This window comes from Arvicola amphibius, chromosome 13 (genome assembly GCF_903992535.2).
Source record: "Arvicola amphibius chromosome 13, mArvAmp1.2, whole genome shotgun sequence".
Taxonomy (NCBI): domain Eukaryota; kingdom Metazoa; phylum Chordata; class Mammalia; order Rodentia; family Cricetidae; genus Arvicola; species Arvicola amphibius.
In genome coordinates, this window is record NC_052059.1 from 75091842 (window position 1) to 75109799 (window position 17958).

General features: G+C 49.1%; 1 protein-coding gene across 1 annotated transcript in view; it reads right to left on the minus strand.

Annotated features, from left to right (window-relative positions):
- Kcnma1 (potassium calcium-activated channel subfamily M alpha 1) overlaps nucleotides 1-10465 on the minus strand; it is a 719714-nt gene extending 709249 nt beyond the window's left edge. The window contains 1 exon segment of the mRNA XM_042054118.1: nucleotides 9944-10465. Within this exon segment, the coding sequence (XP_041910052.1) occupies nucleotides 9944-10315 (372 nt within the window). The 5' untranslated portion in view covers nucleotides 10316-10465.
- Between the last annotated feature and the right edge of the window lie 7493 nt (nucleotides 10466-17958).

Genomic DNA, 17958 nt, shown 5'->3' on the forward strand with positions numbered 1-17958 from the left:
ATTTCTTTGTGGGGGGGCAGCAATAGATGGAAGCACAAGAGAAGGGGAGAAATAAGAAGCAGGGAGGGGATGGGACAATATTCAGTTTTAATGGGTGGCTCTACTCAAGTGAGACCCAACGAACTTCATGATCAATATCTCTTCTGCCTCCTTTGGGCTCAAAACCCAATGCCTGGAAAGCAGAGTCCAGCCCCGGCTTCTTAGCAAAAGATTCACACCCTATATCTGGATTCCTGGCATCACCCCAAAGTCACTTCAACCCTTGGCTGAATCCAAGGCTAACTTACAAAGGAAACCAAGCCTTGGAAAATCAAACCTTTAACAGTGACAGGCATGAGCCATCCATTGACAAAGGAATGGCTTTGAGACTGGGGATGGAGCCCAGTTGGTAGCGAGCTTACCCAGCATGTTGTACAAAGCTCTGGGTTCAAGCCTAAACACTTCATAAACCAAGCATTGCGGGGCAGTCTGTAATTCCAGGACCGAGGAGATAGAGGCAGGCAAATCAGAAGTTTGAGGTCATCCTTAGCTACACAGTGTTACGGACCAGAATGGGCTACATGGGATTTCATCTATTAAAATAAAAAAAGGAGAGTGACTTTAGGGCCCATGGAGAGCTAAAACAAACAAACAAACAAGACTCCACCAACAGCTTGCAGCAGACTAAACAGATCTCCAAGGGCAGAATCATCAGGCAGACTGGAGACTAGGTGTTTCCAAAGAATTCTGAGTGGAAAGCAGGGAACCTCCCTGTCTCAGGAGAAGTGGGGACAGGGGACTAGAGAGGACAAGTTGTCTGCATGGAAGCAGCATAGGTAAGGTCCTTTGACATCTCCACAGCATGGGTGATGTCCACATACCACCCAACTTTCTGTCATCCAGGCCTGCACTTGGGGTTTAAAATCTACTATTCAGGACCTTGTTCTGGGTGTCCCAGACATGGATCACAAGCAAAGAAAAATGAGAAAATTCTTTCTACGCTAGTCTCTCTGCAGGGGCACAGAAAAGCTCCAGGACCTGGGGAGACCTTAAAACCCTCACCACCATAACCTGTGGCTTTACTTGCTCCTGAAAGTGCTAAGTCAAGTCCATTTTTGTTCAGAGTCCACTGGATCTGGGCCCCCAAGGAAACCAGGTAGGAAGGCCAAAGAAACGGCAGGAAGAAAGAAAAGAGGAGTTGGGATTGGGGACATACACCTGTGATGCCAGGACTCAGGAAGCTGAGGCAGGAGGATCATGAATTCATGGCCAATCTGGGCTACAGAGTGAGACAGTCTCAGAAAAAAAACAGACACACGCATACACACACGCACATACACACACGCACACACACACACTCACACACACACACATACACACACACTCACTCACCCAAAACAAAACAAAGCAACAAATGGAAAGGAAGGTTAAAGTAGTAGACCATTTGCCCACCATACTCGAGGCCTAGGTTCTACTCCCAGTGATGCAAAAGCAAAAAAGAAACATGAAAGTAAATGAGTATTTTTTTTTTTAATTTCAACTATGGCCACGTACAGAAGCATTAGTCACACAGGTAATGAGATCGTACAGGAAGATGACTCCCAGGCTCGGTTTGAGGACGTTAAGTATATCTATTCTGGCCCTAGAGTGCCAATTACATTTCCAAATTGGCAATTAGACATAATGTCCCAAAGACAATTACCAAATAATGCCAAACACAATGCAAATTCTTTTGAAACTGTTCTTCTGCTCCTCGCCGAACTCATCCCCCCTCACACACAACTGCCCCAAGCAAACTAAATTTTTGTCTTAACCCCAGTTAAGATATCATGGTGGTGGGAATAATTAAAACCTAAAATAAATCAAGCAACTCATAATTTCATCACCAAAGCTTGTCACCAAATCAAGACCATGTCTTCCTCTCAGAGCTTCTCAACAGTCTCTGATAAATGACACCACAAAGTAGAAGGGGGGACTAGGGGGACAGCTCAGCCAGCAAAATGTCTGTTGTGCAAACATGAGGGCCTGGGTTGATCCCTAGGACCCATGACAAAAAGCTAGGCTGGTGTGTGCTTGTAATCCTACTGCAGAGAGGGTGAGCTAAGCTTACTAGGGCTAACTGGCCACCCAGCCTAGAGTGCTCGGTGAATTCAGGCCAGTGAGACTGTCTCAATCAAACTAAGGGTTCCATCTAGAAGTGTTTGCTGAGCAAGCCTGACATCCTGAGTGTCATCCCTGGAACCCACACAAAGGTAGACAAAAAACTGACTCCTGAACATTGTCCTTTGACCTCAAAGGACAAAATGCCACAGCATGCCCACACAACAATAAATAAAATCTTTAAAAGGTGGATAATAACTAAGGAATGACACCCACAATTGTCCTCTGACCGTACACACACACACACACACACACACACACACAGAGAGAGAGACAGAGAGAGAGAGACAGAGAGAGAGAGACAGAGAGAGAGAGAGAGAGAGAGAGAGAGAGAGAGAGAGAGAGAGAGAGAGAGAGAGAGAGAGAGAGAGCAGAGACATGAATCTGCACCCATCATGGTCCCCATCACCGTAAGTGTCTGTTTCTTTTTAGATAACTCAGCTCCTGCAGTCTATGAATCTTTAGACAGCTAAGGGGGTCACTCACAGGTATCCACACCCCTTAAGAAGGGCCCTGGTTTTAGCTCAGCACATTCTGATAGTTCTGAGTCCCAACGGGCAAGAGATCAGAACCAATTTTCATTATTTTTTCCTTGGTGCCCAGCTCAGTTTCCAACACGGTAAATACGTTGTGATAAAGGTAAAACCAAGAGCACTAACCTTAACCAGATCTGAGAGCCTACAAGTACAGGCCCTTCCTTCCTGAGGCTTTCAGAGACTTGAGTAAAGTTCTTTCTGGGTTCCCCTCCTTTGGCAACGGAACAACATAAAAAGCACATCTCAAGGAAAGTCCCTGACTGTCGGAGCTGTGAAAACCCTTGTGATGGCGAGAAAGAGAGCTACTTTCCCTGTTGTCTGCTGGGAGTCTTGAGAGGTACAAGGGAGGGTGGTACTCCCTCCCCTGTCAGAGCCCTTTAAAGTGGAGGCCTCTCTCACATTTGGTGAGGTCCACCCAGGTCCCTGTGGAAAAATCAGCCCTCTTCAACCCTTCCTGAAAGAGTAGCCCACAGCTGGCCTCCTGAACCGCTCCACACCACACAGCCCTAGCTGGGGCCTTTAATTTTGCAAAATGGTGGTTTGGCTAACTCACTATCCTGGACTTTGGGAAGCCACACCCCTCACTGTGTGACCAACTGGTAAGAATCCACACATTGGCTGGTTACTGGCGGCCTACACCCTATAAACTACAGAATGCCACCCTGGCTGCCACAGCCAGCCCCACGGCCACAGTGCCTGTGGGCTCTTTGGGACAAGACACCCAAGAATCAGTTTTAACAGCCTGGTAGCAGCCTCCCCCTCCACCCCAAACATCTCACCTAATTCTCTCACCCCGGCAACTTCCTCTTCTTGTCCATTCTGGCCCTCTCATGCCATCGGAGAGCTAGAAATGTCCATATTCCATTATAAACCCTCGTTCAGAGACAGACAGCCTAGGCCCTTGCCATTCGTTCACATCGGCCTCCGCACAGCAGAGCTTGCTTCCTCGAGAAAGGAACTGTCCAGGCCGCTCTGTCTCATGCCATGTCAGCAGCCCTCCAGGTGATTAGCGTACACATAAAAGCTCAAGATCCCCTCCTCCAGCCCTTTCGGAGAGAAACCTGAGCCCAAGTGGCATTCCTCAAGCCTTCTTCCCACAAAGCTTAGCCTATGAGGGTGGGACCCTCAATTTCCTTCTCACTGAGCCCAAAGCCAAGAGCACATGGACTGGAGGCATCTGGAGGAGGGAGGTACTGTTGGTCTGCTCCTGCTGTGTATAGTGGTGGAATTTCAGAGGCTCTGCAGGAGACTGGCCTTACCTGACCCTTAAAGATTTCTCCACAAGTCTCAGAGTTCTCCATGATGCCCCAGGGCGATGGTGTCACTACACAAACACAGTCCTTTCCCACAAACCAAAAAGGAGTTTCTCTAGAGGCTCCACAGCTCTGAAGTCCTGAGAAAGCACTGTTGGCTGCTGTGATTCACAGATTAGCACAGACATGGCCACTGAGAGCCAGGGAACCCTTGCTACCCACTTTGGGAAGGAGACCCCGGCATTGTAATCCAAAGCCAATCCAAAGCCATCTTGACTGCTTCAAAGACAGACAGAGAGAGAGAGAGAGACAGAGAGAGAGAGAGAGAGAGAGAGAGAGAGAGAGAGAGAGAGAGAGAGAGAGAGAGAGAGAGAGAGAAACAGAGAGAGACAGAGACAGAGAGAGAGAGAGAGAAGCAGGGGGCAGAGTAAGCAAGGGAGTCCCAAAGCAAGCACTCCCAGCTACAAGGCACCTATTAAATACCCCAGCCCAAAGAACACGGTAACAAGGCAAAAAGTGGGGCGCAGTTAGGCTGACCTCCCTTCTCTCTCAGACCAAATTGCAGGGTATCTCTTTTTCCAGAAGCAGCAACAGCAGGCCAAGGCTTGCTATAATATCATGGACCCACATCTTCTCGGAACACTGTGCAGTAAGGCTAATGGAAGAACCACAGGACCGTGTTCTATTACAAGTCTCAATGTGAGGAGAGTCTGAATGTGAGGAAACTGAGGCACATCGTACTGCAGTCCTTGCCAAGGTCATAGGCTGACCCTTGGTCACTACACAGCAGAATGGAAACCTGGGAAGGCTGCTCACAGGAAGGGCAAGTTCCCTCCAGCAGGACCTCTGCACGCCTATGATGAGGTCCTCCAAGGAGAGACTCAGTCTGGGCTGGCACTACCAATCTCTCCCAAGGTAACGTCAAGGGCAAGGGCCAGAACACACTTTGGGAAATCCTGCTGAAGAGGCTGCCAAGGAAAAGCTGGCCTGGGTACGCAGCAGCGTCCTGTGTGTGTGTGACCACAAGATCGGGTCAGGTAGGCGGGGAGGGACACATGGAGGGACACGGAAGGACAGTCTGTGAGCTCTGACCTGAGTTACCGTGGATGGAATCTGCCCCTCCTCAAGAAGGTATTGCTGAACAGTTCCATCTCCAGCTGACCGTTACAATGTTTCCTCTGCCAGCCCTACACCTCTGAGACACCAGCGCCATCAGTGCCTACCCACAACACCCCCATCACCATCAACAGAACCATACAGTCAAGACATCTCCCTCCCTAGGTCCTTCTGCAGCTACCAGATCCCAATCGCTCTAACTTGCAGTGACCCAAAGCCCCAACCTCAGTGTGACTTTGGACAGGTTATTTGATTCATGCTGTCAAGTCTGGAAGCTCCTTGGACTCCAAAATTTCTTCTGTTCTAGTCTGTGCCCTTCTGCAGCTTTTGTTCAACAAGTCAGAGAAAACAGCTTCTCACTTGGTGGAGCTGTAGCAACTCCCACTTCCAAGAGGCCTGCTAGTTTCTGGTGTTCGTTGGGTACTATGTACACCTGTGAGAGGTACTTCCTAAAGGAATTCTACAAAGTTTAAGTGCCAATGGGTTCCTCTGGCCGATGAAGAAATAAGGCTAGACTTTACTGTCAGCCAAAGATACACTCCTGAGCGTGCGCGGAACCCTTTATTCTGCGTTTATCAACTGTAGAGTTTAAACTATCCATCAAACAGAAATAAATAAACAAATAGACAAACAGTACAGCAGTGAGGCTGGAGAGGTGACTCAGGAGCTAAGAGTACTTATTGCTCTTGTAGAAAACCCAGGTTTGGTTTCCAGAACACACACACAGACACACAGACACACACACAGACACACACACAGACACACACACAGACACACACACACACACTGTGGTTCACAATCATCTGAATGTCCAGTCTCAGAGGATCCAACACTTCTTCTAGCCTCCATAGGTTCCTGCATGCATCAGATGCATATACATACACATAAAACAAAATGTTTGTTTGTTTGTGTTTGTTTGTTTGTTTGTTTGTTTTTAATAAACAATGAGAACAAGCAGTCTGGACAAGCAAGGCCAGGTCAGGTCCCCTATGACTGGGGCCTGAGAACTTCTCCCTGGCCACCCCAAGTGATCTCACCACAAAAGAGTATGTGAAGGTCATTGGTGCTGGCAGCCGCCAGGCCAAGAGGAAACCAAGCACTGGGGCCAATCTGGAATTGAGAGTTCCAGGGTGTTGAAGCCGCAGTTCTGATTAAACGCACTGGACCAGACCCCTGGTAATTACCAAACCGTAATGGGAACTGATATTTATATTAGTCCCGAGCTTGTCAGAGAAATTATGTTGTTTTCTCGGACACAGCCATGGAGACAACACCTCAATAATTCACAACATGCAGACAGACCATCCTTGATCAAGCCCAAGCTGCTACAGAGATGCCAGCCCTGACTGAGATTATCAGTGAGCCTATGCCTGGCCACATGCAGGTCCTGCAGCAAGCCAGAGACCTAGCCACAAGTGGCCTCTTTCTCCAAAAGACATTTAAGGAGAAAGTAGACCATATGCTAGAAGATGAATAAATCAAGAGAACAAAGATGCATATATAGTCGACAGCCAGATTCCAAAAGGATCTGGGGAATTGCAAAGCCCACTGAGCTAAAAATCTTTATCCACAATTCCTTTCTCCTCCCATTCTCCTGTGTGGAACCCCAAAGCAGGGAGCAGAGTTGGGTTTCAACCCTCAAATCTCACAGGGATCAGAGAAGTTAAATGGCTTATCTGGGCTGCCTGAATAACCCTCCTGTTCAACTACAATCCAGGACTGGATTGAACCTCAAAATATCACGGCCAAATGACCAGTACTCGCTGATGTGCTGAAGGGAAGCAATGAAGAAGATCAGAAAAGCACAGTGCTGGCAAGACCATGGCCCCCTTCTAAACAGAGGTGGAGAGGTTTGTTTCGCTCTTAGACTGTTTGAGACAGAATATGGCTACACAATTCGAGCTGATTAAAACTCATGATCCTCCTGTCTCTGTCCTCGATTACTGGAATTACAGACATAATTTATGCCACTTCGCCCGGCATAAATGTTCTTCCTTACTCCCCCACTCTCCCCCCAAAAAAAGTCCACAATCTATTTTTAAATGATGAAGCCATTAGCTATATGTTATTTGTAGGTCAAAGGTACAAAGGAGCAGAGGCCCCAAGATGTATGTTCACAGTCCTGGGCTCCTATCAGCAAAAAAACATGGTGCGGACCTGGAGACCAAATGCATAGGATTCCAAGCTCCTGCTGAAACATATCTCCCTGGGAATTTCAGGTGCCTTTCCCAGAAGACACCTTTCCCAGAGCTCTAGCTCCTAGAAAAGCATGCTGGATCTGGATCAGGGTGGGGATGGACAAATAGGCCCGAGGGTGCATAGAAGTTTCTGTGGAAAAGCCAAAAAGGTTTGGTTGGGGAGAATATCAGTACAAATATTCTAAACTTGAGCTGAGTTCTTTATTCTGCACTAAGTCTTGACAAAATGACCAGATACTTGAAAAGCAAAGGGGGGGGGGGGATGATTGCAAAATGAATGCAGAACCTAAAAGGTAGGAAAAAAATCTTCCAAGAAACCTCACTTACCATTGTTAGATACACTGAGTTGAGTACATGCAATTTAATCAAACAAATCGAGAAGTGGGTATTAAGAGATGTGGGCATGATTCTTAAAGAACTCATGATATCAAAAATAGCTTGATGCTATTTTGTTTTGGCCTTCAATCTTTCAATAAACCCCAGTTATCTCTCATTCCAAGTTGGTGGGGTTGATTCTCTATAGAAACTCTCAACTATGTGTACTCAGTTGGTCTTCAGGCTAAAAAAGTATGTAGACAAATACATATTGCCTTTTAATTACCCTTGCACAAAACCTTAAAAAAAAACTGACAGAAACTATGCTGGTCATTTTTCAGGAAAGATATTCTGTATGTAAATTCTCTAAAAAGCATTTAATAACAGGCTCTGTGCAAGCACTGGGTAACCCTAAAGAGATGATAGAAGCTGCATCAGGATGATAAAAACATGTTCATTATGATCAAAATTGTTCACTTTCTGAAAAACATAAGGTAGTTCTTAAAAATTCACACTAAATCAATTCCATCTAGAAAAAAAATGAGGTGCATGCAACTGTGAGCTGCCGTACCCACTAAAAGAGTTGTCAAGTCTCAATATGAGAAGGAGAAACTCTAGGAATGGGCTGGAGGTGGAGAAGAGAGAATGACTTATTAAGATTCTATGATCAGGCTGAAGTGAAGTCTGATCAGGTAGAAGGCTTCTCTGGGTCTGGCTGTAGGAACCTTGCTTAATCTGAAGGCTTCTCTGGAAGGCCAGCAATCTTTCTCCTTGAAAAGGAAGGGGGAAACTCCATCACCAAGAAGCTGACTCTACCATTCGAGGCTTTCAGAGTAATGGGAAGAGAAAGCAAAGAAGGATGATTTTCCTTTTTCCTCCCTTATTCCCACACACCAGTATTTTCCAAAACACAAATGTGCTGCCACAAAACACAGCTGAGCCCAGCACCTACGGTGATGTATAATTAATGACACAGAGTGTTTCAGTTGCCCTTGGGTTTCAGAGTCAGCCTATCCCCGAGCCTAACTCTCTCTCTCTCTCTCTCTCTCTCTCTCTCTCTCTCTCTCTCTCTCTCTCTCTCTCTCTCTCTCTCTCTCTCTCTCTCTCTCTCTCCTTAGCAGTCAGCAGGCTGCTACAAGTTGCTGGGTCCTGTGAAGTCTGAGGGGGTCCCGAGATTAACTTTACTAGATCAGGTCTGAACATTTGGGGACCAAGATGAGTGTCTGTCTTGCACAATCCCCCCTACACATCTCACTCCAAAAAATGTGGGTGCTGTGAAGTCTGCTTAGATGAGAATTTCTCTTAAAAAGGAGGCGCCCAGTTCAGCTCCCTCTTTTTATTTCCAGTTCTTTCTTTTAGTCATTCTGTAGTTCTCTCGCAAACACTGCCCACCCCCGGCCTCCCACCTCCAGACAGTGCTAGGTGGTGGGCAGGGACACCTCTAGGGATATGGCCACAACCCAGGAGTCAGCCTAGCAACCATACAGCTAGTGAGTCCTGGTGCCGGTGGGCGTCTCTGCCTGGAATAGCTTAAGGCGACTTCCAGCCACATCAAATGCCAAGAAGGGGCTGAGCAAAGCCGCTCAGAGTCTGAGGCGGGCTGCCCTGTGGTATAGTTTCGAACTGTTGGCTGCATTTGCGGGGACCCTAAGTGGGTGGCCTTGGAGAGGAGTGCAGAGGCAGCGAAAGTACTTGGGGTAGGGGAACGTTCTACAAAGAAAATGTAAAAGATGGAGTGGGCGGTGACATCAGACTTGCAACCATGCCACATTCAGAAAGTGACTCTCCATGGGTTGACCCCCGTTCTGAAAAGAGTCTTTCCAACTTTCAATTAACCCTTATGCCCCCACTTTCTCCAGCCACGTTACTCCCTCAGAATTCCCAAATGAAAGAGATTTTCTTCTTTGCCCAAAGGACAAGGGCTTTGGAAACCTATGAACTCATTTCTCCAGCAAGCTACTTGAGTATAAGTGGATCTGCCCCTACCGGCCCACCATGAAGAGCCTAGCCGCGGCCGGTGTGTGGTACCGGGCACGCACCCAGGGTCTTCCAGCTTTCTCTGTTGCCAACGAGGTGCCTTCTCCTCACTCCACACCACCATATCCAAGAGGCACGCGGCCACCAACAACCCTACAATAAACAGGAAACTAAAGCGGGGGTCTGCGTCCTGGAGCGCACCAGCTGGGGTCAACTCCTCACCGCTGGCGCACAGATCGTTGCCCCAATCCGAGGGCACAGGGAGAAGGGAGGGAAGGGCAGACAGCGGGGACCAGGCAGGCAGGGACGGAAGGAGGCAATAGAGGTGCGGAGCAAAGAGGTGGGCTGCAAGGGACGCGAAGAAACGGCGGGGCTGGCGCAGGGGGCGGGCGACCGGGGCGCGCGTTACCTTCGTCTTGCCCCCGCAGTGGCAGCAAACGGTCCACAGGTACTTCAGCGTCCGCCAGAGCAAGATGATGAAGAGGCCCCCGAAGAAAGTCACCATGGAGGAGGCCAGGAAAGCCCACCACATGCGTTGGCCCCTGCTGTCGCACGGCACCTCCATGGTCACCGGGATGATGAGCGCATCCATCTTGGGCTCGTGGACCGAGGACGAGGAGGAAGAGGAGGAGGAAGAAGAAGAGGAGGAGGAAGAGGAGGACGCGTCTAGGCTGAGATGGTTCGCGTGGATATTGCTGCTCATTCTAAGACCGCTGCCTCCGCCGCCGCCGCCGCCGCCGCCGCCGCTGCTGCCGCCGCCGCCGCCGCCACCGTTTGCCATAGCTAGCAACGGGCGGCCGGCGCAGGGGCTCGAGGGAGCTCCTCCCGCCGCCAGCGCCACCCCGAACACCCATCAACAGCCATGTTGCTGCTACTGCTGCCGCCGCCGCCGCCGCGGAACGCGGGGAGGGGGGGGCGGGGAGGCGCCTGGGCTCGGGGCGCTGTGCGCGACCTGGCGGGGCGCGCGGAGATATATACAGCCAAGCGCCGCCGCCCGCCCTCCCCCGGGCCGCTGGCCCGCCCGGGGGGGGGAGGGGATGAGCGCGGGTGGCTCCCACTCCCGGACCCGAGCCCCGATCTCTCCTGGGGCTACGCGGAGCACCGAGAGCCCAGGGGGCGCCGCGGGCCCCCCGTGCCCAGGGTCTGTGCCTCCCCGAGCTCTGTGCGCGCGGTCCCGGCTGCCCTAGGCGCCGCCCGGCCCGCCTGGCGTGCGCCACGCGTGTGCGCTGCGCCCGGGCCCGGGGTCCCCCGCCCGTCCCCGAGCAGCTCCCGGGTGATGAGGCGACAGCTCGTTAGGATCGGAGAATCCGCGCTCTCCCGCCCGGGCGTGCCCGCGCCACCCTTCCTCCCCCGGGCTGTGCTCAGCTTCTGGATCGCCGCCTCCAGTGCTCGCGGGGCCGCGGCAGGTTGGCTGCGGCCGGCTGCCCTGCCTTCTCTGCCCCCTAGCCGGTGCTCTACGGGACCCCTCGAGTAGGGTCTCCACGACCCCGAGCCTCCTCGCACTCCGCTTGCTTCTTCCTCCTCTCCTCCTCTGCCTCCTCCTCGTCCCTGTCCTCGCAGCCGGAGCCTCTTCGGCGCGCGCCCCGCGCTCCCCGCTGCCGCCAGCAGTGGCAGCTGCAGCAACTGGAGCGGGCGCGGGCTCAAGCCGCCGAAGCGGGAGGGGAGGAGGCTTACCGGGCTGACTCGCCAAGGCTTGGGGCTGAGTAGGGGCTGAAGGCTATTTGGAGGTGGCCAGGAACGCGCCCCCCCCCCACACACACACACACCATCCAGGAGGCAGAGTATAGCGCCCCCAGCTCAGGTGCAGGACTTAGTACGTGTTGCGCCCCCACCTAGGTTCAGTGGGGGTACCCCAAGTGGAAAACCACCAGGTGCCCCCTGCTAGGCCGGTTTCCCAAAGGATCTCCTAATGGGGAGGGGAGGAGTGGCCGGCTGCCAATTTGATTCCACAGGCTTATTGTCCCAAGATCCTCAGGCTCGGAGACTGAGGAAGACCTTAGCCAAGATCGGTATGCCCTCTGACTTACAGCTTGCTTGCTCTTCAGTTTTCTAGGTGCCCCAGTGTGCATGGCTGATAGACAGGGCCATCTGAAAGTCTGTTGGTGGTCTGTAACCTCTGACAGCAGCAGGTGGGTTTTTGTTGGTTTATGTTTTGTTTTTCCTCCGTTTCCTTACTAAGCACCACGGGATTGCCGGAGAGAGAGCTGACAAGTATAACAGCAATCTGGCTGTTGGTGTGGCACACGACTGAATGGACAGTGGAGTTCAAAGGGTCTCTTCCCTGCTCTTTAGGCTCCCGTGGGAAGAGCAGCTGGATGATGGGTACTCTGTATTCAGGCTTGTCTCTCTACACTTCCTCTTTTTCCATTCTCTACCCTGTGAGGGGAAGGGATCCAGGTTTGCTCAACAACCCCTGTCCCCTACCGTCCCGGAGTCCCCCTTTAGATGCATACAGAGACGTCCTCTCTCTAGCCATTTCTTCTCCAGGCTACCAGCTGGACCACAACTTTTTCCTGTGCTAATTAAAACGAAGATGATCACTCTCCCCTCATTGCCCATAGTGATTTCCCCAAAGTTTCCAGCTCATTAGTTAGAGCCTAATTGGAATTCTCAGGTTCCTTTCAACTCTTCCTATGGTTAATTGGCCCAAGTGAGCCTCCTTACCTGAACAAGCTGTCTCTGCCTAAGTCAGTGGTCAGCCACAACACCCTGGCCTTAAGATGCAGGAGTGGGGTCAGCAGAGGTCAAACCCGGCAGACACTGAAGATCTTTGAGTCTGGAATTGGTTGGTACATTCCTTAGGCTTAGTCTACGTATAACTTAGAAAAGACTTAAGGCCTACGTTATGGGGGTGGGCAGGATAGAGTTAGATAAACGTTCTTGAGGGTGTTACCCTGAACCTGGTAACCGCTCTCCCCTGAAAGAACGGTATGTAAAGGAGGGTGTAAACATGGCTAGCTGGTAAAGCTGCTCGCCTCCAAACCTGACCACTTGACTCTTTCCCTCAAACTCACAAGGGAATAAACTGACTCCCGTTAGTTGCTCTCCGAGTCCCAGGCGTGTGCTATGATGCGCACCTGTGTTCACACGTATGTGAGCACACACATGGGTCAATAATTTGTGTTTTAAAGAAGAGAACTACAGATGGCAATTTTCAGAAAGAGAAATTGCCTCAGTCTCCCCTTACATCACCCAGTGGTGCCGCCAGCGTCATGCAACAGCCCTGGGTCTTTTCCAGCATAGGGCTGGGGTAGTGGGACTTAAAGGGGCTGGGAAGAGGTGCAAGTGACCGTAGCACCGAGGCTCCTAATAAAGCCTTCTCAATAGCTGCCTTGTGTCTTAACACATGCCAAGAGTTAGGTCCAAGATTTAATATTGAAAAATAAAACATCAATAACATAACTTAGCAAGGGGCAGGTCTTGTCCTGCCCCCTCGTGAGTCAGGAAGCCTTCAGAATGTGTTCCCACAGTAGCAAAAATTGAAACTTTGCAACCAATGGTCCCCTCTAGATTCTCCCCAGTCAATACTTATAATCTAAATCCCCCTGAAACACCAGTATTAAGGCTCCTTACAGGAAGTTAGTGGCCGCTGTGCCTTCTGTCCTCCCACATGTGAAGCCCCCATCTGTGTTCCTACTTCAGCAGCACATCATCATCTCAGCATCCTTCTAGAAGGTGCTAGAGGCCCCTGGGACACCCCCTCACCCCAACTTCTTTCTGCTCTCTCTCACCTACCCTAACTTTGCCAACTAAAGCTTTCAGCACCTCCAGTGTTGACCAAAATCTTAACTTGCTCAAATTTCATGAGAGACCCTCATTGTCAAGTTCTAAATCCTCCCATTCCTGTAATCACCTGTTCCTCACCATCTCCCCAAATGGCCTGGCTTCAGGCCCAGAATGGAAGTATCACCACCCACCGGGAGTAGATATCATCAGGCCTTTGCCCAGCTCCCAGCACCCAGCACCCAGCAGCTGCCATCACCATCCTGTCACCTAGCTTTTCCCATGCTGGAAGAGGCTCTTCCTAGGCAGGGAGGAACCTCACATTCCAAAGGAACCTTGCATATCATGCACTTACCCTCTTCGTCTCTAAAACTGGAACAAACACAGAAACCAGAGGCAGGAGGGAGGCCTTGGTGAGTGAAGTGCTTGCTGCCCATGTCTGAAAACCCGAGTTCAGATCCCAGCACCCACATAAAAGCCAGACATGGTGCTATACACCTGTAACCCCAGTTCTGGGAGGCAGAGAGAGTTAAAGATCCCAGGGTTTGCTGGACAGGTAACAGCACCAAAAAGAGGGGGAGGGGGTTGAGCTCCAAATTCAGTGAGTAGGACCCTGTCTCAAAAGTAAGGCGGAAGGTGACTGAGGAAAGCATCTGACTTCAACTTCTGGCTTCCAAGCACTTCTGCATTGAGTGAGGACAACACACACACACACACACACCACACACACACACACACCACACACACACCACACACACACACCACACACCACACACACACACCACACACACACACACACACACCACACACACACCACACACACACCACACACACACACACCACACACACACCACACACACACACACACACACACACACACACACACACCACACACACACCACACACACACACACCACACACACACCACACCACACACACACACACACACCACTCTGCCTACCTCAAAGGATTATCTGGAAGAATGAGTAAGAAAATATACAGGCTTTGATTATTTTGACTATGACACGCACAGCTCCCATATCTTACAGCCTCCACGCTTTGGCTAACAGTGTGCTCTGTGAGAAGAGGCAGGAGGAGGCCCCCTGCCTCCATTTTGCTGTTCTGCACACACACACAGTCCCACAGAAAAAGGGCAGAAGCAGGGCCATGCAGCTGCAGCAATCCCTGAGCTCTGCAGTCGCCTTTATTCTGTCACCCAGAGAACCTCAGTGACAGCCGGGCTCAGGAGAGGAAGAACCCATCCAGCCTGCATAGGATCTGTTACCACACCCACACTCCCTCAGTAACCTGGGGAATGGGAAGCTATAGGACTATCTACAAATATCTCCAGAGCACTGCCTACTGTGGGTGTGTCTATGGGTTGGGAATTGAGGATCACTGCACAAGAACTAAAAGCTAATATGAAAGTAGAAACTTGCAATAGGGGCCATTTATTTGACTGTAGATATATTTAAAAGCTTCCCAGACTCTCTAGCAAATGCATGTGTCTATGTGTCTTGCACTTTCAGAGCAAGCCAGGGATTTCAAATCTGTTAAGTATTCTAAGCTGGGCATTCCCAATGAACTTAAAAGACACACACAAAACTAAGTATAAACACACAAACTAAAAAGCAGAATGATTGAAGTCCAAAGAGAACATGAAAGGATGTTTACAAAGATGTTGGCAGGGTATCACAGTTAAGATCCACTAGGCTTTCTTTTCTCCAGCCTAGATCCAGTCCTGATACTGTGCTTTAAATAAATAAATAAGTAAAATAAAAATAATTCTTTGTGAATCTCTATGACGCAGTGATGCCTCCTTAAGTGACGTGGCGCCCTCTGGTGACATTGTCTGGTAGACCACGATTTGGTGACTTCAAAAGGGGGCTGATTCATAAGTAGATTTTAGACATGAAAATTCCAAGAAACATTCCACAGTAAAACAAACAATGTAGCCACAGGAACTGGGATCGTAGATTTGGATTATAGAAGTCAGAGAATGCAAGCTGACTACAGTTAACGTTTGGTACTTGAGAGTGGACACTAAGGGTTCTGACCACAGATGCATACAAGCACAAGGTAATACATATCCTAAACAGCTTGAGTTAGCCAGCTCACTCCACAATGAACGTGTATTTCAATGAGTACTATGAACTATACGTATGTGCATAAGTGTTTTTGTATATGCAATTTTTGTCCATTAAAAAAATGTGAAGCTGCCGGGCGGTGGTGGCGCACGCCTTTAATCCCAGCACTCGGGAGGCAGAGGCAGGCGGATCTCTGTGAGTTCGAGGCCAGCCTGGTCTACAAGAGCTAGGTCCAGGACAGGCTCTAAAAAAGCTGCAGAGAAACCCTATCTTGAAAAACCAAAAAAAAAAAAAAAAGAAAGAAAGAAAGAAATGTGAAGCTTAGAGATGGCTCAGCAGGTAAGAGCATCTGTTGCTCTCGAGAGAACCTTCTTTGCTTCCCAGCACCTACATAATGGTTAACAACCATCCCTACTTCAGTTCTGGGAACTCTAGTACCTTCTTCTGGTGTCTTGAGGCATCAACTATGCATGTGGTCTGCATGTAGGCATGAATAAGCTTAATTTGTAAAATAAAAGTGAAGAGAAAGTTCATATCCAGGATGATATCCACAATCCACTTCCTAATTCCACAGCGTATAAAATGTTAGTATAACATTTTATACCAACATTTATACCAACATTTATACCAACATTTGATCTGATGCCAGCCACATCTCAGCTAGGACTGCCACTGGGTCTCTGTGCTTCCTTAAATTACCATGGTTAAAAATCTGCAGAGAATTGGTAAAGTGTCTCCCTTCCAAGCACAGGACCTGAGCTTGATCCTCAGAACTCATGTGCATGTAAAAGATCAGTCTTGAAGATCACTTGAGATCTGAGGTCTGGGCAGGCAAGAAGTGTCAGACCCTGGAACTCACTGACCAGTAAGACTGGACCCCTAGAGGAATGATAGGCCAGTAAGAGACCTCTCAGAGAAGACTGGGATGGAGTCTGAGGAATGGTGAGGTTATCCTCTGACCCATACAAGTGTAGCCATCTGAGAAGATGTGCATCCCTACACATGTGCACGCACACACAGATACCATGGTGTTCTCTGGACAGAAAGCAGCCCTCCCTGCTTTCTCACCTCCTTATAATCTTTTTCTGGTGGAAGTAAGGGAAGTGGCTACTATTCCACCTTACAGATCCAGAAGCGGAGGCTGAGTCCTCCTGCTGAGCCATTTGACATGGCAGGTGTCCTCTACCTCTGGAAGAATCTCTGACTGACAACAATGGAAGAAGAGCCCACTGGCCCAACCCTCAGAACTGTATTCAAGAGCCATTGAGCTTCAGAAGGTTCACCAGGTGGAAGGGGGGGGACTAAGTGGATTGGATTTTCTTTTCATAGCTAATTTATATCTATTTTATATTTATTGCTATGTATAAGAACAATTCAGACATAATACAAAGAATCAGCCTATAAGGTCTTTTTTTTTTTTCTTTTTTTTTTTTTTTTTTTTTTGTTTGGTTTTTCGAGACAGGGTTTCTCTGCAGCTTTTTTAGAGCCTGTCCTGTATAAGGTCTTTTTTAAAGGACATTGAATCTACCTAGAATCCCACCACCCACAGATATCCTAACTGTTCTTGACATTTTATATATTTAACTTCCCTTTTTCCCTGTAGCTGTGGGTAGTTTTGCAAAGTTAAAACTACATTGAGCACGTACCCTTCATCCTACTTTCCTTTCACATTAAACTAAAAAGATTTTTTTTCTGTCATCAAAGAGCCTGGAAAAAAAACACTAAGAAAAATAGTTGAGGAACAGCCTAGCAGATGGAATACTAGCTGACATGTGACTCATTATAAAATTTAATATATTTAAAAATTAGCTCTAAAACTGTGAAAACCTCTTGCAGTAGTTGAGATGTCAGAAAGTTTCCACTGGTACTCTTCCATCCTGGCCTCAGCAGATGTCCAGCTGAGACAAGCTGCCCACAGGGTCTTCTCCGCCTCCCACTACATCACAGACCTCAGATCAGCCCATTCCTAGCAACGAATTTATGAGTCAGGATGTGGGAGTTTCAACATAACTGTCTCCTTTCCTACTACATCAAAACCTTAGACAGGCATAGTGGAGCACACCTTTAATCCCAGCACTTAGGAGGCAGAAGCAGGCGGATCTCTGAGTTCGAGGTTAGCCTGGTCTACAGAGTGAGTTTCAGGACAGTCAAGGTTACACAAAGAAACCTTGTCTGGAAAAACCAAAACAGTAAAAACAACAACTAAAGAAGAAACACACACACAAAAAAAAAAATACATTGCCTTTGAAGAAGACTTACTACGTCCTCGATCATAGTCCCTTCTGCCTGTTCAGATGCAGGTTTATAAGAGCATATACCTCTTCTTTGTCCAAGACAGATGGCCCCAATGTCTAGGTTATGGTTGGTAGAGTCAACTCAAGGGCAAAGTCCAGGCTGGAAGGCACCTCTACTTTCATCCTCCTGGATTGCCAGATGATAATTATGCTCATCTTGCCCTCCTTATCAACTCTGCCACCATTGTCACTCTAGCAGAACACCAGGGTCTTGAGCCTGCTCATCCCTCCCTCCAGCCCTGTCAGCTCTGCCAACTCTGCCTCTGTCATGCTGGGGTCTTGAACCTTGCTTCTGAAAGGCTCCCAGAGCCAAAGAGAGC